Source organism: Electrona antarctica, assembly GCF_951216825.1.
Source record: "Electrona antarctica genome assembly, chromosome: 14".
Taxonomy (NCBI): Eukaryota; Metazoa; Chordata; class Actinopteri; order Myctophiformes; family Myctophidae; genus Electrona; species Electrona antarctica.
The window spans coordinates 43,658,456-43,680,094 of record NC_136795.1 but is presented as its reverse complement, the minus strand read 5'-3'; the positions used below and the strand labels follow the sequence as shown (position 1 = coordinate 43,680,094).

General features: G+C 41.6%; 5 protein-coding genes across 7 annotated transcripts; 1 reads left to right on the top strand and 4 right to left on the bottom strand.

The window, feature by feature from the left end:
• Positions 1-971: 971 nt before the first annotated feature.
• Positions 972-18,913, bottom strand: LOC306937430 (histone H1-like; the record flags this gene model as incomplete). Of its 3 annotated transcripts, none has more annotated exons than XM_079521172.1 (2): positions 18,360-18,913; positions 972-1,154 (listed from the first exon to the last, which is right to left on the bottom strand). In XM_079521172.1, exons 1-2 carry the CDS (start codon positions 18,888-18,890, stop codon positions 972-974), a joined length of 714 nt encoding a protein of 237 aa, XP_079377298.1. In that variant the 5' UTR covers positions 18,891-18,913. The 3 variants fall into 3 exon arrangements, with proteins under 3 accessions (XP_079377298.1, XP_079377299.1, XP_079377300.1); XM_079521173.1 differs by having other exon boundaries at positions 972-1,112; XM_079521174.1 differs by having other exon boundaries at positions 972-1,106.
• On the bottom strand, positions 8,863-9,273 carry LOC306937431 (histone H3.2-like; the record flags this gene model as incomplete). Its single annotated transcript, XM_079521175.1, has 1 exon — positions 8,863-9,273. The coding sequence occupies one exon, from the start codon at positions 9,271-9,273 to the stop codon at positions 8,863-8,865; it is 411 nt and encodes a 136-aa protein (XP_079377301.1).
• LOC306937433 (histone H2B-like) lies at positions 10,231-10,605 on the bottom strand (the record flags this gene model as incomplete). Its single annotated transcript, XM_079521177.1, has 1 exon — positions 10,231-10,605. One exon carries the CDS (start codon positions 10,603-10,605, stop codon positions 10,231-10,233), a length of 375 nt encoding a protein of 124 aa, XP_079377303.1.
• LOC306937432 (histone H2A-like) lies at positions 15,452-15,835 on the top strand (the record flags this gene model as incomplete). Its single annotated transcript, XM_079521176.1, has 1 exon — positions 15,452-15,835. The coding sequence occupies one exon, from the start codon at positions 15,452-15,454 to the stop codon at positions 15,833-15,835; it is 384 nt and encodes a 127-aa protein (XP_079377302.1).
• Positions 16,633-16,944, bottom strand: LOC306937434 (histone H4; the record flags this gene model as incomplete). Its single annotated transcript, XM_079521178.1, has 1 exon — positions 16,633-16,944. The coding sequence occupies one exon, from the start codon at positions 16,942-16,944 to the stop codon at positions 16,633-16,635; it is 312 nt and encodes a 103-aa protein (XP_079377304.1).
• Positions 18,914-21,639: the final 2,726 nt, after the last annotated feature.

The following is a 21,639-nucleotide window of genomic DNA, read 5'->3' as shown; positions in this document are numbered from 1 at the left end:
CCGCGGGTCTCCTCGTAGATCAGACCGGAGATACGCTTCACTCCGCCACGGAGAGCCAGACGGCGGACAGCGGGCTTGGTGATTCCCTGGATGTTATCACGAAGGACCTTGCGGTGGCGCTTGGCGCCTCCTTTTCCAAGACCTTTGCCTCCTTTCCCTCGGCCTGATATTTTCGCAGTAGTTGAAGATAGAGATGGCGCTTGGCGCCTCCTTTCCCTCGGCCTGACATTTTCGCAGTAGTTGAAGATCTAGATACAAGAAGAGAAGTGGTTTTTGAATGATTGAAAAGCTCGCAGCCATGTCCTTTTATGTGTGCTCTGAGGACGTAAGGGAGGACAGGCAGAGTTGTGTGGGTGTGGCCAACACTCTCCACCCCCACCCCCACACACACACTCCTCCCTTGTTCGTTTTGGTTACATTAGCAATGAGTTGCTCAATGGCACTTCAGCGGTGGTAATTTTAACGTGTCGGACCGCTGATTTGAACTGGCGATCTTCCGGTATCAAGACCACTCTGCAATCCGTTCGGCCACCGCTGCCACAGTAGTCACTAGTGTGACATTTCCCATTTACTGCACACAATTAAGTGTAGACGATGTAGAAGTGGTTAATATTTATTACAAAAATGTTTTGAACTATATTATGTCGACTATTATATTGATTGATTCAAGGCTTAAATGACCACACTTTGTCTCATAGGAGCAGGGGGGAAAAGGCGGGGCTCAGACCAGTCAAAATGCATGTTTCAACTTAATACATGATGATATTTTAGCAAGCGCCCCACGTGTGTGATGTCTTTACTACACTTTGTTAAAGACATTTATTTGTGTGGTAATTTATCAAGGAACAGAGGCATAAGCTGGTTATTATCCCAGTGTAGAATAGTGATAGTGTGAAGAGGATACTCTCATAAAATAATGTGGTTGGCTCTTAAAAGAGCCTTTTTGTGGGTATAAAGTTGGTACAGATAGTTTACTTCTTTTTGGGAGCTGCCTTCTTTGCCGCCTTGGGTTTGGCAACCTTCTTGGGTGGAGCTTTCTTGGCTGCTGCGGGCTTCTTAGCCACTTTCTTGGGGCTCTTGGCGGCCTTCTTCGGGCTTTTAGCTGCTACTTTCTTGGCGGCAGGCTTCTTGGCTTTCTTGGGAGATTTCTTTGCTGCTGCGGGCTTCTTTGCTGCCACCTTCTTGGGCTTCTTAGCCGCTACGGGTTTCTTGGCTGCAGCAGGCTTCTTTGCTTTGACTGCTTTCTTAGCAACAGGTTTCTTTACTTTCACCGCTTCTGCAGTCTTGCTAATCTTGAAAGAGCCAGAAGCCCCGGTGCCTTTGAGCTGGACCAGGGTGCCTTTAGCGACTAGGCTCTTGACGGCGATCTTAACGCGGGACTTGTTCTTCTCAACATCGTAGCCACCGGTGTGTTATTTTTTGACGAAATCAGATCAAGACGAAATCCGTCATCCGTCGCCGTAGCAACGAGCTGATGTTCTAACGGCGACATAATGCGTAGCTGTCCTCGCAAATGCCTGTCACAATGCCAAAACATACCCAATCCGTTATCCGATCCGATTCTTGGGCAGACGGACACTCACATTATTGCGTTGTGGAAGTGAGCCACCTTAGCCGTAGCCTATGTTTTGTTGTCATTAAACAGGAAGACAACCTCGTCTCCTTCCTGTGACTGTATCTCCAACAACAAAACATATCCTATGCTTTAGAAATGTAACTATCGCCATTGGAGTATATATAGCATGCAGCCCATGTAATGCGTCCAAATAAATGAATGAATGAATGAATAAAGTAATACATGAATGAATGAATAAATAAATAAATAAATAAATGTCTGTTTCTGACGGGATTCGAACCCCTCCCTTTGGCAGCATAACGTTTCCTAGACCTGGAGCGTAATACAGGACGTCATTCCTAGCAACAATATTGTGCAATCATATTCAAATGATAGAGTATAAAACCGTGCAGCCATTACAAAAATGGGACATGGGACCTAGATTAAGGTGAGATCTCATTCACCACAGGCACATTTATTTCCAACACTACTGTTTAATAGCCTACAGATTGGTTGCATATCTCCAACCATCATCACCTAAATTCACCATTGGCCTATAGTCATTGTTATACAGGCTGCTCAGAAATAATAAATATGACAAGATAGGTTAGATTTGTTTTCAAACATGAGACTAAATATGCATGGCAAAGTGTCTGAGAAGCCAATGTGGTACCATTTACAAATGACCTCTGGCAGTCTACTAGCAAATGCTCTATCGTTCGATCATCTGTATTACAATTTAGAACCAGGCATTTAATAGTTTTAACAAAACAGCTCCATTTTACCACCGCCCTTACTGCTAGTCTTCCCATTTTTACCTCTTTACCTCCTTTATGATGAATTCCTGTTCTGTTCTCTGGCTATAATAAAGGGGTATTGGTAGGTATCTAAATATTTTTGATGAATTGAACAAGGTGGACGCTCTATTAAACAAGTGTAATGCTGTATTGGGTCGTCCACTCACAGTTAACAGTCTTTGTATTGAGTTGAAATATACTGTAATTCTGCAAACTGTTAATACATATTTAAATCAAACAAGGTCTGCTTGAAGTCAAATTACCTCACTCATCACAGCAATGGTACAAAGTGGTTCAGGGCAAGCAAATAGTCTTTTAGTGGACTGACTACTAGATTATATAAATGCATTGAGAGATTAGAACGTGGGTTATAATTGTATTAAATTTGGAGCGTGGAATAGAAGATTTACTCATTTACCCTAGTCTGTATTTTAGCGACAGTAGATCAGACGGATGGGAGAACATTATTTGTATTGAGTTGTGCTTGAAATGTACTGTAATTCTGCAAACTGTTGACAAACTGTCAATCAATCAATCAATGTCTCCTCCCTCTGTGGGTCACATGAGCAGTGGCAGAAGAAGCCAATCATATACTGGGAGTCGCACACTTCATTTGCATAGCCTTGCTAGTATAAATACTGGTGCAACGCCGAAACACAGTTCACTTATTTTCTTCAATCACTGAGAGAGAAACATGCCTGAAGTAGCAAAACCAGCGCCCAAGAAGGGCTCCAAGAAAGCCGTCACCAAGACCGCTGCGAAGGGCGGCAAGAAGCGCAGGAAGGAGAGCTACGCCATCTACATAATAAGGTCCTTTTAAGGACCACCCATCTTTTCCAAGAAAGAGTTCATCCTAATACTATACACAAGGATATTAGAGTGTTGTCAGCTAAGCCAGTTTCATCTGACATGAATGTGAATACAGTGATCAGAGGCATACATTGTGCAATACGTAATCGACATTGTTTAATTCATAAGCATCAATGATTCCTTTAAATCGGGTCTAATGTTTATGAACTTTAGAGGAGCTTGTGAACATGTAGATTCACATTTCAAGTGCATATAGCTTCAATTAAAAGCTACGTACAGCCAATGTTATCATCCACCATTAATTAAGGTGCTGTATTTTCGAAGTTGTGAATACATCTATCATTGTGATTGAAATGCTCATGCTGCTATAGATGTAAGCATGGTACACAGGATCAATTAAAACAGTGGATATTTTACATTTACCATACATATATTTAGCCCCCACATGTTTACAGGGACAATTGAGCCCACAAATAAAACTACCTATTACACAGAAGTGTAGGGTAATTGTATTACTTAGGCCTACTTTAAATGACAACTGAACAAATAAATTAAGTAATAACACACACTGTGCTGTTAATGCAGACATAATGGTCAGACTGTGACAGGGAACACATTCAACACACACAAGTATGTCTTATGATTTGAACTAGGAAGCGTAATAGCGATGCCCTTAAAGTGCGCTTTATATTGGTAAATTATCCTTGGTACATACTCAATTTCATAGTGTGCAATACAGTTGCAAAAAATGCTGTAACTTTAGAGTAGAGACCGTTAATAGTGCGTTAATAATTCAGCTCCACCCTGTGGGGGAGGGGATGCATTGTTCCATTGTTTTGAATGCTTGTGTTATGCTTCACTGTTCACACCAAAACCAGCAGTTACTTCATAGTCCTGGAATGAGTTGAGGTTGGGGCTGAGCATGTTTTCTAGTATGTTGGGGGGAATGTTCAAAGTTGTGTTAAAATGTGCATTTATTTTAAATTTGTCCAACATGTGCACAGTAAAATCCTCAAATTGTTACTATGGGAGGGTTGAACTAATGCAGTGTATATTCAATCTTTATTTCAGACTCATGGGAGATACATATCACAATACAAACACAACACAATACAAATACTGTATATTATTGGAGTGGCATTGTGTGAAGGCTATAATAAGTCAGTAAACTGTGTGTGTATGCGTGTGCGTGCGTGATACCTGTGCATGCTCCTTACTATTAATTATCTCAGACACCCATTCACAGGCAATTATTATTAGTTCAGCAGTAATAATCACACTTTTTTTGTCATGGCTCATTAAGCCAATTTTATTTCAACAAGGCAATTAAATGTGCTTCACATAGAACACCAAGCATATTTGTGAAATGACAGTAGAATACAGAATACAATGCAAACAAAAATCACACCCGTGTGAAGTGATAAGTGCCCTATCATCATACGTTATTTTACATCATCTCATTCTGACCAATCACAATTTCACATGAAGACATGTCCTCGTCTTCAATGTTTGTGTTAACACAAACACTCAGAACTGGCCATTCATTGTCAATGGCATTTCATGTTTGTGTTAGGAGTCAAAGTTTGTGTTTACACACACACTAAAGGCTCGACATATAACAATACTGCAAGACTGCGACTCTGTGATCTTGTAGATCTGCTTGCTATTCTTAAAATAATTTGAAAATATGGTTCAAGTGGTTAAAGTGATGTTGGTGCTATTAATCAGCATTGCTAGGGGGAAAAATACATCCTGACCCAGAGAATCACAACCTTTCATATTTAGATTGACTCCTTTTATGTTATATCCCAATAATGTTAACTTGAGTCCTGTGTGAGGCTCCATAACTAAGCTTGTCTCAAAGTCGCCTCACCTAAATATGCACTGCCACCTCTGTCATGAATTCATCCATTACTACTATAATGCACGTTGATATCACTGTTGAGAACGGGTTACATATAAGTAGTTCGGCCCCATTGATCATGAAACTTAGTTGAATAAATATTGAAAGAAAGTGTGGGTGGCTCTGAAAAGAGCCTTTGGGTTGTACAAAAATGATAGTAGGCCTACAGTGATGAGGAAGACCATATTCATGATGCATTTATTTTGATGCTTTAAATGACTGGGGCTGAATGGTTAGTGTGTGACACATTAGCTTACATTTGTAGCACATTGTCTGGTCAAGTCAAGTCACGTCAGTGTATATTAATGAGGGAGCTTTTCAGACACTGTCTGAAAAGCTCCCTCAGTATAGGTCATGTTATAAACAAACTGTTAATCTACCTGCTCATATTTACTATTTCTAAGTAGCCTATACAGGATGACATGATGAATAATATATGATGATGGTGATATTAAGAAATCTGTATTAAACAGCCGTATTGGAAATCAGTGTGATGAATGACATCATTCTCAAGTTAATCTAGGTCCCATTTCTGTTGTTTTGAGTTGTGTTAACTGGATTTGTACTCTATAAGTTATCTACTGTTCATAGATAGAGTGCCCCAAATGGCACACAGGGCTATGCTTCAGACTGGTGTGCTCCTTTTGACATTGGGAGGAGTTCGAATCCTGTGAGATGCTGACAGTTATTTATTTATTCAGTCATCCGTTGATGCGTTTATTTTGACGCTTTAAATGGGCTGAATATTGTGTGTGAAATATTAGCACCATTAGCTTTGATAATTTGGAGCACGTACATTGACTGGCGTGACTTGGGTCAGTTTAATGTGGCTTTTGGGCATATTTAGGTCATGTTATAAACAGATTGTTAATTTAACATATCATGCATTTACTATTTCTATGTAGCCTGTAGGCCTATAACATAATGACCATAAGGTGAACGTATAGGTGATGATGGTGAGAGACGTTAGAAACAAATCTGTAGGACTATTAAACAGCCGTTTTGGAAATCGGTGTGATTAATGAGATTTCAAGTTAATCTAGTTCCCCATGTTCGTTTTGAGTTGTGGTGGCTGCTTTTATAAACTATGATTTGATTTTCATTACAAAATGTTATGGCTAGAATGGCTCACTGTAGTAGTTCCATGACTGGGAAACTTTATGCCGAAAAACGGAGGAGTTCGAACCCCGTCAGAAACAAACGTTCATTTATTTACGGTATGTATTTCTTTCATCGATGCGTTTATATTGACGCATTACATGGGCTGCATTGTTAATGTATGTGACACATGTTTACTTATAGTTGCATTTATAAAACGAATTGTTGTACATAGACAGTCACAGGAAGAAGGCGAGTGTCTTCCTGTTTCTCAACAACAATCACAACAACAAAACACAGGGCTAAAGGGTGTGCAACCACAACGCAATGTGAGTGTCCGTCCGTCTCCCCGACGCTTCTTAATCCAAACGAGAATCAGATCGGTATGTTTTGTTTAAATTGGCATTGACGAGGACAGCTACGTAGTGTGGGGTCCGTGTAGGACCACAATGGAACATCAGCCGTTACTAGGACGACGGATGCGCGATTTCGTTTTGATCTGATTTCGTGTTAAACTTGTTCACCGGCAGCCAGAGCCTTCTTGACCGCAGCCAGGGACACACCGCTCCGCTCCTTGGAGGCGGACACGGCCTTGACGACCAGATCAGCGACGCTGGGGCCGGTCTTCTTGGGTCGGGGTGCTGCTGCTGCCTTCTTCTTGGCGGCCTTGGCCGGTGCCGGAGCTGGTGCTGGTGCGACTTCTGCCATTATTGTCTCGGATAGTAGCTTGCTGTTCCTTCTCTAAAGTAAACTCTCACAGACTGATGCTGAACGCCCTGAAGGGGCTGGACTTAAACACCACATGAGAACCATGTAGAGTCAACACACACACAGGCCCTCTTCTCTCTTGTGCCACTTGTGTTTTCTCCTCGATTAAAACAAGTTATAACAAACTACTGTGTATATTATTTAATGCGACAAAGAGCTAACCAGTTAATACACACGTGCCTTTCTGTCATGAATATACCTAAGATGAAAGCAGTGCACTCCTTTTTAGTAATAACCTCAAAACATCACCCATCTGCAGTCAGATCAGTGTTGCCTTTGTCATTTTTCTTCTAAAACATTGTAAACTATGTTGTAATAACATTGATTGTGAACAATACTCACAATCAATTTAGCATACATTCCTGGTGACGCGATACCATAAACTATGATTTTGTTATGTCATCCGTTTTGCTATAAATATAATGTTTTCTGACCACAGTAAACACACTCCAGTTCAAGGAAAGCATGATGGTGGAGTTGATCTCAACTTCCAATGACAGAATGCCAGCTGTTGTGGTTAATTTTGGACATATATTGTGCGCCAATAGGCAAAGCATATGATTAACTCATCATTGTATTCTGTATAAATAAAATAAAACATATATAGGAATATTTCTTCCCTAGTGCCATTTCACAAATTGCGATTGCTTGATGTTCTGTGTAAAGCATGTTCTGTGTAAAGCACATTGAATTGCCTTGTTGAAATAAAAATGGCTTTGCCTTTCATAGTAGCCCACCTCATTGTGTTATTTAGAACAAATGGAGTCATGAAAAACACTGACACACACACACACACACACACACACACACACACACACACACACACACACACACACACGCTCTCTGTTTTACTGAACTATTACAGTCTTCTCACAATGTCACCCAACACAAGACATTTGTTTATCACTCTTCTACAGTATATAGAAAAACATCAACCTGGCTGTACATGCTTTTCATTAAAAGCAAATGTCCCATTGCCAAGCAATAATAGTCACCCAAATGTACTTTATTTTAGTGTTTCCTCCCAGAGACGGGCCATCATTGACAAAATGCACATGCTAAAACCTGGCACATGTTAACTCAATCAATATTACAACAATGCCACACCAAACTATTGTACCAGACTCAGTTATTTTAGCTCCTGTATTGGTGTTACATTTGTTTGATAAATAAATATTGGCATGAATATTAAGAAAGAAGAATAAGGAGAATTTAGGTTTTAGTCCTAAACCCTGAACATAACTGGAAAATAAATCTCCCACTACTGTGCACATGTGAGTTAAGAGTCTAAAACACAACTGAATTTAGACAACCCATTTAACACACAACAATTAAAATAAATCTCCCCCAATACTAGAAACATGTTCAACGCTCAACCCCCACCTCCACTTTGAGAAGCAAACGCTGATAGACATGCAGATTATATTTACACCAAAGCTCTCCTCTCTACACTTGCTTTGTACAGTAGAGTCTCATTCCAGGACTATGAATAGCTGCTGGTTTTGGTGTGAAGCATCAGGGTGGAGCTGAATGTGTCAATGTGAGTGATTGAGGTGATTTAAATCAAACATTAAATCCAATTATTTCAGTTAGACACATTACTGATTAGTAAATCAGATCAGTAAGACGGTACCAAAAGCCTCCATATTATTTATATATAGTAATTAATCAAAAATATTCACTAATATCTCTACATAACTGGCTAAAAGCATGTTATTGTAGCATATGTCATTATGGCTGTTAAATATAGGCTCTGATATCTGTAGACAAACAATGCAACACGTTGACTGTTAAGCTAATGACTAATAAATGAAAGATATAATCAGTAATTATTGGCTTATTGTCAATCTATACTATTGAAAGGAATGATCTCTTCAAATAACACATTTGGTGGCTCTTAAAAGAGCCGTTTTGGGGTTGTAACAGATAGTCTAAGCACGTTCTCCGCGGATACGACGGGCCAGCTGGATGTCTTTGGGCATGATGGTCACCCTCTTGGCGTGAATGGCGCACAGGTTGGTGTCTTCAAACAGACCGACCAGATAAGCCTCGGCAGACTCCTGGAGAGCCATGACGGCGGAGCTCTGGAAGCGCAGGTCGGTCTTGAAGTCCTGGGCGATCTCCCTCACCAGGCGCTGGAAGGGCAGCTTGCGGATCAGCAGCTCGGTGGATTTCTGGTAACGACGGATCTCCCTCAGAGCCACTGTACCGGGCCTGTAACGGTGAGGCTTCTTCACTCCACCAGTTGCCGGCGCGCTCTTACGCGCTGCCTTGGTGGCGAGCTGCTTCCTGGGCGCTTTGCCACCGGTGGACTTACGAGCGGTCTGCTTGGTTCTTGCCATTGTATAGTGTTGTCTTCTAAAGAAGTTGGGAATAGAATGCTTAGTGCACTGAAAACTGCTGATTTTATTAGCGCCTCAGAGACGCCGTCGTCCTCTGATTGGTCAGTGGTCATTGTACCGCCTTGTTTGGGGAGGTATCATGCATCACTGGCACCGATTGGAGGGGAACTCTTACAAATGCCGTAGCCTACTGCACTGGGGTTGCTGTGCAAATAAATACTATGGAATACTAGTTTCCGTTGCAAACTGATAATGTATTGCTGTAGGCATATATTTCGTATGACATGGAAAAAGTTAAAAGTACCTGTTGAAATAAGCCTACACTGCTGTGTAATTGAATCCCGTTTCTTTTCCCACTCGTGCGCTCTATTGTCACTGTAAACATTGCTAGGGCCTATATGCTTTAAAGTCACGTTTGTATTCAGTTTTTGAATTGACCCTGTGTGCCATATGCTTACTGCTGTCGCCATCACACCTACATATCCCCATATTCATAATGGTACTATAATGCCGTCCCCGTGTCTTTATTAATCTATATCATGAGTTCATGATAGAATACAGGTGCACCTACAAATAATCATGTATTCACAACTTGGAACAAAATACACATTTTAGTAATGTTTATAAATTGTTTGGATCATAAGAATACAATTAATTTACCGTCTTAGTGGAGCTAGACTAGTGTAATATAAAGCTTCTCTAACGTACGTAGATCATACATACGTATATACGTAGTTGCATATGAAAATGATTAACTGAAAGTATTGCCCAATATGAAAGTTTAATGTCATCTGTGACCACAGAAATTCACATAAATGTTCGATAGCCCAACTGGACAAACTGATTTAGATCTCAGGGGCTGTAATAGTTGGTCATTATGTTAGGAGGATAAACGCTTTGTTGGAGAAGATGGGTGGTCCTTAAAAGGACCGTTGTGTTTAGAGCAGACAGATCAGTTTACTTGGAGCTGGTGTACTTGGTCACAGCCTTGGTGCCTTCAGACACGGCGTGCTTGGCCAGCTCACCGGGGAGCAGCAGGCGGACGGCGGTCTGAATCTCCCTGGATGAGATGGTGGAGCGCTTGTTGTAGTGAGCCAGTTTGGAGGCTTCACCGGCGATGCGCTCAAAGATGTCGTTGACGAAGGAGTTCATGATGCCCATGGCCTTGGAAGAGACACCGGTGTCAGGGTGGACCTGCTTCAGGACCTTGTATATGTAGATGGCATAGCTCTCCTTCCTGGACTTTCTGCGCTTCTTGCCGCCCTTTGCTGCGGTCTTGGCGACGGCTTTCTTGGAGCCCTTCTTGGGCGCTGGTTTCGCTACTTCAGGCATCGTTTTCTGTGTGTTGAAGAAAATAACTAAAAAGTGATCTGTTCGTGGCGTTGCACCAATATTTATAGCAAGCCTATGCAAATGACGTATGCAACTCCCAGCAGTTGATTGGCTTATGCTGGCACTGCTCATGTGACGCAGAGTGGGAGGTGTCTCACACTGTCTTTGTTTCTGTATAATGTTCTCCCGCCTGCCTGATATATTGTCCCACTAAAATAGACTACTACTAGGCATTTATCATGATAATAGACATATTATATTGATCCGCTATCAATCCGAGATGATATTTCTATGGCATGAAATGTGCATTTCATAGATGCTAATCATAGCTGGGATGAGTGAGGTCTCTGACTTGTGTGGGTCTTCTTATATAGACTGTCACTATACCAAACTGAATAGTATATTGCTAATGATTGCCTCTGTGTGTGTGTGTGTGTGTGTGTGTGTGTGTGTGTGTGTGTGTGTGTGTGTGTGTGTGTGTGTGTGTGTGTGTGTGTGTGTGTGTGTGTGTGTGTGTGTGTGTGTGTGTGTGTGTGTGTGTGTGTGTGTGTGTCTCATTTGCATATTTAAACATGTAAAATGTGTAATTCAATAAATCATTGTCTTCGTGTAAGTACTCAATTGGGGAAGTTTAATGGTGATAACAATCTAATATAGGTATGGGTTTGCCCACTCAATTCATAATTAACGTTTCAATTTTGGAGCTCTGGCTCATGGACTAAAAAACAAAAATAACTGAACCGGTTTAGGATTAAACGCGCTCTTATCATCATGCAGCAGTGCTCAGCCAATCAAATCATCTTAATGGGGTTCACACAGACACACAAAGCTGGGCATCCATCCATCCATCCATCTTCAACCGCTTATCCGTAGTCGGGTCGCGGGGGCAACAGCTCCACCATGTGCTCCAGACTTCCCTCTCCAGAGCAACATTAGTGACTTCCTCCTGGGGGATTCCGAGACGTTCCCAGGCCAGTGAGTCGATGTGTTTCCTCCAACTGCACCTTGGTCTGCCCCGGGATTTCCTCCCAGTGGGCCGTGCGTCGAGAACCTCCCTAGGGAGGCGCCCAAGAGGCATCCTAACCAGATGCCCGAACCACCTCAGCCGGCTCTTTTCCAGGCGAAGGAGCAGCGGTTCTACTCCGAGTCTCTCTCGTGTGACTGAACTTCTCACCCTATCTCTAAGGGAGATGCCAGCCACCCGTCGAAGAAAACTCATTTTGGCCCACCATTGTGATAGGTCAGTGAGTCTCCTGCTCCTCCGTCACTGTAGCCAGCAACCTGCAGCTTGTAGCCGTCAGCCTCAGAACACACAGAGAAAGAGGAGTAAGAGGCAAACGCTGTGTTTCCCTCAAAGTCCTCAATGTCCACCCTCAGCTTATACTTGATTTTGTTGTTGGTGAGGGTATGCATGTTCTCCAGTCCCAGCCAGTACTCGCCTGATGCGTCTCCAAACCCAGCTTGGTACTGAGCCCAGGGTCTGTAGAAGTTCACAGTGCCGTCCACTCTTCTCTGGATGACTGTCCACTTCCCTCCAGCTGTGTCCATGTCACAGTAGACCTTGACCGGTGTAGTGGTGGGCATAAGGTGCGGCCAAAGTTGAATGATGAGAGCGCCAGTGGTCTCAGGTTCAATTCCAGGCTTCAGCAATGTGTATTTTTAAAGCACTTGCCCTAGCCACTTAGATAGAACTTTTTGTAGACTTAGCATGTTACATAGACAGCACTAGAATTGAATTTTATGTAGTCATAGCACTTTATACTATATACGTATAGTTTATATGCATAGTTTAATTATATAGATATTCCACTGTTACGTTCTTAGTTTACGCATGTTTCATGATAACTATACTTTTTATGTTGTGATCTGTTCTTGCTTAATGTAAATCGATCTGGATTAAGAGCGTCTGCTAAATGCCTGAATTGTAATGTAATTGTAAATATTGTTGAGGAGGACAGGATATGTGAATACTGTGATCTGAACGAGGTGGAGAACAAAATCAATTTTATGTTGTCCTCTGTATCATGCTCTGAGAGTAGTATTGTTTTCAGAGTATCTTTACAGGGCATGGTGAAGGGTGACGTATAACTAAATTAACTTATATATGAACTGTTTTATAGATTTTTATAGGTTATATATTTCATGTACTAAAAAGGTCTGTGTGGGTTTACTACTACTGTTTGTAATGATCTGGTTGTTTTGTTTTGTTTTTTTGTTATTGTTTTAATTGCTGTGTGTGACTGATAATCCCATGTGGGATGGGTGAAGAAATTGTCCGGACACGGAGATAACATATTTATTCATTCATTAATTCATTCACACAGACACGCACGCACACGCATGTTTGTTGAACTCCCTCTGGTGTTGTAACGTCATCTGCTGTGGTGTTAATCACAGCTTCTACAGTAATGTGAATAACCCAGGGAGGATCAGTGACATACATAATCCACATAATAAAACCTGACACATACAAACTCAATCACTATTTCAACATAGGTCTCAACCACACCAACCTTTTGTAACAGACTCGGTTTGTTTAACTCCATTAGTGGTGTTACGTTTGTTTGACAGATATATATATATTGGCATGCATGAATGACAGGCTAAAATAGTCCTACAAATCTGAACATCACTGGGAAATAAATCAAATCTCCCACAATGCAGCTCTCTCAGAGTTGCAAATGGATACATTAACACTGAGGATTTTACTGTGCACATGTTGGACCTACTAGAAACATGCTCAACCACCACTCCACTTTGAGGAGCCAACACTGATTGATTGATTGATTGATTGATTAATTGATTGCTTGATTGATTGATTTAGTTATTGATTGATTGATTGATTGATTGATTGATTGATTGATATGTATTAACAGTTTGCAGAATTACAGTACATTTCAAGCACACACTCAATACAAAGACTGTTAACTGTGAGTGGACGACCCAATTAAGCATTACACTTTTTTTACAAGAGGGTCCACCGTGTTCAATTCATCAAAACATTTAGAGAAGTACAAATAGACACTTCTATATAGTCAAAGAACAGAACAGGAATTCATCATAAAGGAGGTAAAAAGGGAAAATAAACATATACAGTGAGAGGGGAAAGGGGGGGACGGTTTGGGGGGATTCAGATTTTACGGGGCCAGTTTCGAATTGCAGCCGTCCGTAGGTGCCCTTTGAGAGCGGTTTTGAAGGATTCAAGGGATTCACATGTCTTAATGACTGTTGGTAGGGCGTTCCACATTTTGGTGGCATAGGAGCGAAAATAATTTAGTCCCTTGTTTGTGCCGAATCTGGGTTGTACATGGTTTGTTGCACTCCCTCTGGTGTTGTGGGTGTGGACTTCGTTAACATTAAGGAAGTATTTAGACAGGTACATGGGTATCTTGGTGGTGTATTGAATCTTGTGGACCAGACCCATTGCAAGATGCTGTACTCTGTCGTCGACCCTAAGCCATTCCAGCCTGTCAAAGTGGGCAGGGATGAGGTGGGTTCGGGGAGTGAGGCCAAGTAGGAGCCTGACCAGTTTGTTTTGGGAGGTCTGGAGCCTTGTTTTAAGGGCCTTTGAGGTGCTGTGGTACCAAGAGGTGCATGCATAGTCAAAGAAACCTTGTATGAGGGCTCCTGTTAAGGTCTTCAAGGTGTTTTTGTTGACCAGTGAGGAGATCCTGTAAAGGAATCTTGTTCTTTGATTGACTTTTTGTATTACGTTGGTGGCCATTTTATCACCGGAAAGATTAGCCTCCAGGATGGAACCTAGGTAGGTAATTTCATTTTTTTTGTGTGATAATATTGTCACCCACTCTAACCAAGAAGCCATCTGCCTTGCTGATATTACTATTTGATCCAAAGAGAATGGATTCAGTTTTTCCCAGGTGTAAGGATAGTTTGTTATCAGCGAGCCAGGTGCAGATTCTACTGAGTTCAGAGCTGAGGGTCTTTTCAACCTGCAATTTGATAGACATGCAGATTAGATTTACAGTTTTACTGGTAGATTGCGATCTACGTTTTGGGCACTCCTGATTTCAATGATTTGCATGTTGATCACACTTTCAGTTAGATGCATTATTATTGTTATTCCAGATTAAATAAGACCAAACCTTCTTAACAAACTATACAAAAGAAATCCCAGGAATTAAATTTTCATCTTTCAAATTGTGTCTGCTAAGCAAATGCCATTTGCTTAGAAGAGTGTTGGAATACAAAATAATATACATCCATCTATATGAATATGTATCAAGGGAGATGACACAACACGTTGGCAGTTTAATACATAATCTTGTCTTCAATATTCGGACACTTGCTTTTTGCTGCACAGAAGTGTTGATTGTGGAGTAAACTAAAATGTGCCTTGCACTGTTATGCACTGTGGTCCATGGAATGTGACACTACGTGTAGGCTAAATACAAGGATAGTGATTACCTTACCTACAAGTAATGTTTGCCTACAAAATTATTACGAACACAGTGTATATGTGTGGAGAGAATTATTTTACTCATACTATGCTGGGTGTTTCATTGTATTTGTATATGTATTGTCCTGAATGTATGCATTGACCTGAGCAAAACAAATTTCCCTTGTAAAATAAAGACTGAATGTCTCTCTCTCCCTCTCTCTCTCTCTCTAGACTCCTTCCTTGGGAGGAGCATTCACGCCACTAGCACTGATTGGACGGGAGCTCAGCTCATACACGCTCTCATTCATTGGTGGGGCGCACAGCCTCACATACAGACAATACTAGGCTGTGTGTTGTTGAAGATATAAAAGGTCTCGCGCGCCTCTCCTCACCACATTTCTCATTATTTTCTTCGCGATTTTACTCCAGAAATAAACCTACATCAAAATGAGCGGCAGAGGGAAAACCGGAGGAAAGACCAGGGCGAAGGCTAAGACCCGCTCATCCCGTGCCGGGCTCCAGTTCCCCGTTGGTCGTGTCCACAGGCTGCTTCGTAAAGGCAACTATGGCAAGAGAGTCGGCGCCGGAGCGCCAGTCTACCTCGCTGCGGTGCTCGAGTATCTGACCGCTGAGATCCTGGAGTTGGCTGGAAACGCTGCCCGTGACAACAAGAAGAGTCGTATCATCCCCCGTCACCTCCAGCTGGCCGTCCGCAACGACGAGGAGCTTAACAAACTGCTGGGTGGAGTGACCATCGCACAGGGCGGTGTGCTGCCCAACATCCAGGCTGTTCTGCTGCCCAAGAAGACCGAGAAAGCCGCCAAGAAATAAATCTGCTTCATTCGTTTAACAAACCCCACAAAGGCTCTTTTAAGAGCCACCCACTGTTTCCATGTAAAGGTTAATTTCCAATGTCTTTGAGAAGCACACTTCATAAATCACTGATTAATGATACGAGTTCCGTCGCTTAAAATGAGACTAAATAAGGCTGACTTTATATTTGTATGCGTCAACAGCAGCCAAAGTAGTTTATAAATAAGGGACCCAATATACTAAAGACTGCCTAAATAATACTTTTAGATAAATGCATATTTTGCTTTGATCCTGTAAGTTGTTATTACGCACAGGTCTATCTTTATAATAGTACTTTGTCATTAATGTATCCGGCACCAAATTTAAATAATGCAGACAATTTAATGGCCCATGTCTAGTTTGTACCAGTTATATACGCACGCTCAGCTACGTCCACACCGAACTAGTCAAAGACTAAAAATTGTCAGATTGCAACAGACAGCAGACATCAGCCCAAACCAGTCGGCCAAAGAAACATTTATTTTGCCTATGCAAAGCAGTATAAGGTCACTCTCTGGACTAGACCATATAGAAAATGGACCAGTCAGTAGCTTGCTAACTTTGATACATTAAGTCTTAGAATTAGTATTAGTATTAGAATTTTCGGAAACTGAAGAATTAACTGTCGACAAATTTTGATAAACACTGCTTGTTTGACTAGTAAAGCATAAATCTTCAAAAGGTTCTACAAATTGTATATGGAATCTGCTCTGTAGAGAAAGTGTGGGCGGCTCTTAAAAGAGCCTTTGGGTTGTTGGTAGATCAAGACAGCGTTATTAACCTCCGAATCCGTACAGAGTGCGTCCCTGTCTCTTCAGAGCGTAGACAACATCCATGGCGGTCACGGTCTTTCTCTTGGCGTGCTCGGTGTAGGTGACGGCGTCACGGATCACGTTCTCCAGGAACACCTTGAGGACACCGCGGGTCTCCTCGTAGATCAGACCGGAGATACGCTTCACTCCGCCACGGCGAGCCAGACGGCGGATAGCGGGCTTGGTGATTCCCTGGATGTTATCACGAAGCACCTTGCGATGGCGCTTGGCGCCACCTTTTCCAAGACCTTTTCCTCCCTTACCTCTTCCTGACATTTTGAGTTCAGCTGTAGTTAGAGATAGAAAACTAAGTGATTTGAGAGCTCAGAGACTTGCGCTTTTATGTGTGTTCGGAGGACGTAAGGGAGGACAGGCAGAGCGAGCTGCGTGGGCGTTACTAACCCCCGACAGGCAGAGCGAGATGCGTGGGCGTTACTAACCCCGCCCCCCACCACTCTCTCTCTCTCTCTCTCTCTCTCTCTCTCTCTCTCTCTCTCTCTCTCTCTCTCTCTCTCTCTCTCTCTCTCTCAATTCAATTCAATTAGCTTTATTGGCTTGAATGTAGTAACTACAGTATTGCCAAAGCAGCAACAAATAAAATAAATAAAAATATAACAGAAAACAATATCAAACATACAAATAGAACATTAACTTACACAATACAATATGCAAATGATCAAAATGTACAGTATTAAAGTGTCCATGGTCACATTTAGTGTTGTTCTCTCTCTCTCACACACACACACACACACACACACACACACACACACACACACACACACACACACACACACACACACACACACACACACACACACACACACACGCACTAAAACTCTCTATATTCTATTAATATGTATGTGATGAATTATCCCCACCCTTCCTAATGTTTTGTCAAATCTAGCCTCAACGAATTCATGCAAAGACTAAACTATGTTATTTCGATAGCATGTATATACTATATAGACCAGCACTCTATAGTGTATACTCATAGGTTCATTGATTGTACAGATATTCTACTGTTAGACATATGTTATGTCATCCTTGATGACTATTTATATGCATTTGATGAATTCGTGAGATATAGGCACAGCACATGGTAATACATGTCTAACTTGACAATTTAAATTTGATGAGGTGGACGTGTTACTGTTTTTCTCTTTAGTTGTTTTGCTATTACATTTGTAATGGCACTACTCAATTTAAATGCTATTTCGAACAAAACAGTGGCCATGGCCATAGCAAAACAGTGATTGATGGCTTCACAAATATTTATGTCAATATTTACTAGGGGTGGGGGGGATTTGCAAAATGTTATCTAACTGAATGTATTAATTTGATTAAGTGAGTAACTTTGATATCAATCTGATGACATGTATTATTTATCTGATGTAATGTAATTCCATGCGTTGAATAGTGTCCATATTTTTGCTCTTAAGGAAAAAAATAAATATAATTAATATAAAGCCATAAACTGGTTATTATTCCAGTGCCCACATGTGACCATGACGTAAACAGTGAGGATAGTATACTCTTGTAAAATAATGTGGTCGGCTCTTAAAAGAGCCTTTTGTTGGTATAAAGATGGAGCAGGCAGTTTACTTCTTTTTGGGCGCGGCCTTCTTTGCTGCCTTGGGTTTGGCAACCTTCTTGGCTGGAGCTTTCTTGACTGCTGCGGGCTTCTTAGCCACTTTCTTGGGGCTCTTGGCGGCCTTCTTCGGGCTTTTAGCTGCTACTTTCTTGGCGGCAGGCTTCTTGGCTTTCTTGGGCGATTTCTTGGCGGCTGCTGGCTTCTTTGCTGCCACCTTCTTGGGCTTCTTAGCCGCTACAGGTTTCTTGGCTGCAGCAGGCTTCTTTGCTTTGACTGCTTTCTTAGCAACAGGTTTCTTTACATTCACCGCTTCTGCCGTCTTGCTAATCTTGAAAGAGCCAGACGCGCCAGTGCCTTTGAGCTGGACCAGGGTGCCTTTAGCGACTAGGCTCTTGACGGCGATCTTAACGCGGGACTTGTTCTTCTCAACATCGTAGCCACCGGCAACCAGAGCCTTCTTGACCGCAGCCAGGGACACACCGCTCCGCTCCTTGGAGGCGGACACGGCCTTGACGACCAGATCAGCGACGCTGGGGCCGGTCTTCTTGGGTCGGGGTGCTGCTGCTGCCTTCTTCTTGGCGGCCTTGGCCGGTGCCGGAGCTGGTGCTGGTGCTGGTGCGACTTCTGCCATTATTGTCTCGGATAGTAGATTGCTGTTCCTTCTCTCAAGTAAACACTCACAGACTGATGCTGAACGCTCTGAAAGGGGCTGGACTTAAACACCACATGAGAACCATGTAGAATCAACACACACACAGGCCTTCTTCTCTTGTGCCACTTGTGTTTTCTCCTCGATTAAAACAAGTTATAACAAACTACTGTGTATATTATTTAATGCGACAAAGAGCTGACCAGTTAACACACATGTGCCTTTCTATCATGAATGTATCTAAGATTAAAGCAGTGCACTCCTTTTTAGTAATAACCTCAAAACATCACCTGTCTAGAGTCAGATCAAAGTGTTGCCTTTGTCATTTTTCTTCTAAAATATTGTAAACTATGATCTAATAACAACAATACTCACAATCAATTTAGTAGACATTTCTGGTGACGTGATACCATAAACTATGATTTTGTTATGTCATCCGTTTTGCTATAAATATAATGTTTTCTGAACGCAGTAAACACACTCCAGTTCAAGGAAAGCATGATGGTGGAGTTGATCCAACTTCCAATGACAGAATGCCAGCTGTTGGAAAACTTGGTTAATTTTGGACAAATAACTCACTGTGATCAGAAAACTAAGAGTGTTTAAATCTTCTATAAACTGTACATGTATATTTGATTATGGAGATACTTCTCAGATAGGCCTAGATACTTAATGATGTGCCATGCTGCAAAGCAAATGTACTCATTGTACTCTGTATACAATACAAAAATATATAGGCATACTTCTTTCCGGTAACAAGACAACTCACCCCTTTTGCCACTTTTGGTGAGCTCACCCCGAACGTGAAGACAACTCACCAGGGGTGAGATGTCTTCACTTTCCGGGGTGAGATGTCTTCACTTTCGGCCACTTTCGGGGTGAGTTGTCTTCACTTTCGGGGTGAGTTGTCTGACTGAATATGTAGCCTTTGAGCTCTTTTATATACTGAAAAAAACTATATACTGAATATTGCACAATAATACTTTACTGAATATTTCACAAGAATATAACACAAGAGTCAAATGTACGGTCAAATGTAATGTAATTTATTTAAATATAGAAACATTGTAAACAACGTTTTTTTTCTTCCGAAAAACAGCAGTTTGTACAAAAAAAAAGTATAGAAAAAATTAAAACTAAAAAATATAGTAAAAAGTTGTCATATCTACAAAAACACTGTTTCAGTGATAGAAGAAAAAAGTTGTGCTGTGTGCAGTGCAGTGTGCAGTGTGCTGTCCCATTTTGGTCACTGGGACATTAAATTCAGAAGCCATCATTAGCATCTCCACACTGGGGCATTCACTTCAGAAGCAATCGTTAGCATGTCCATGATGGTCAGATCATTCCTTTCCAAGTCCTTCCACAACTGGGCCAGATTGCCCTGTGTAGCCTTGGTCTGCTTTCGCTGGTAGCGGCGTAGCTTGTTCTCTGAAACCATACGCAGCTGGAAGTCGATCAAGGTAGCTTCCTTGTGCAGCAAATCAATGTCAGTGTAACGAACTGGTTCTGGCTGAGGTTCAGCTGCTGGTGGAGGTGCCGCCACAGCTTCTGGTTGAGGTTCAGCTGCTGGTGGTTCATCTGCTGGTGGTTCTGCAAGCACCCTTCTTCTCGTCCTCTTCGGAAGAACTTCAAAATCAACTTCATAGTTATCAAAGCGTACTGGTCGTTTCACTAGTCGTGGCATCTTGACTGTACTGGCTGTACTGAATTTTAGGCCTCTGTAACCTACCTTTTTAAAGAAAATCTAAGCTCCACCCTTTTTTACCTCAACGACTGTCGTTCAGGTAATTTCATACGGTATGCGACAACGACCCCATTAGCCCCCCTCCACTCTAATGTGACTCCAACCAACCAAACCTGTTTGATGGCCAGATGTGGGCCTATGCAAAACATATTTCAGTTCATCCAGTTCAGAATATTACATCGTATACATATAACTCCTGCTCTCAAGAATAAAATGGATGTCAGTGCGTCCCCATTTTGCTTTAAATGCAAGACAGAGATTGGTAATTATGTTCACTGTCTTTGGTCATGTGTGAAGCTTCAGAACTATTGGTATTACATTGTATCAGAACTCTCTGTTATTTTTGGTGTCCCAATCGATTTAAACCTGTTGTGTCTTTTACTTGGTCTCCCAGATGATCATGTTATTGATGTCAATAAGAGGTTGTTCAACTTGTTAACGTTTGCTGCTAGGAAAAATATTATTTTGTTTTGGATCAAGGATGTTGCTCCATCAAAGCAATCATGGCATAACATTATAATGGACTGTATTCCTTCTTCCCTAGTGCCATTTCACACATTTCCATTACAATTACAATTACAATGTATGCATTTAGCAGACACTCTTAATCCAGAGCGATTTACATTAAATTTACAAAAAGCATGGCAATACATCACATACATAGAAAGTAGTAAATGCGTAAGCTAAGAACGTAACAGTGGAATATCTATATAATGACACTATACATATAAACTATACGTATACTATACTATGCTATACTATAAAGTGCTGTGACTACATACAATGCAATTATAGTGTTGTCTACATAACATGCTATAAGTCTGTATCAAATGCTATCTATAAGTCTACATAAAGTGCTATCTAAGGGGGTAGGGTAAGTGCTACGGGCCATCATTGACAAAATCCACATGCTAAAACCTGGCACATGTTAACTCAATCACTATTGCAACAATGCCACACCAAACTCTTGTACCAGACTCAGTTATT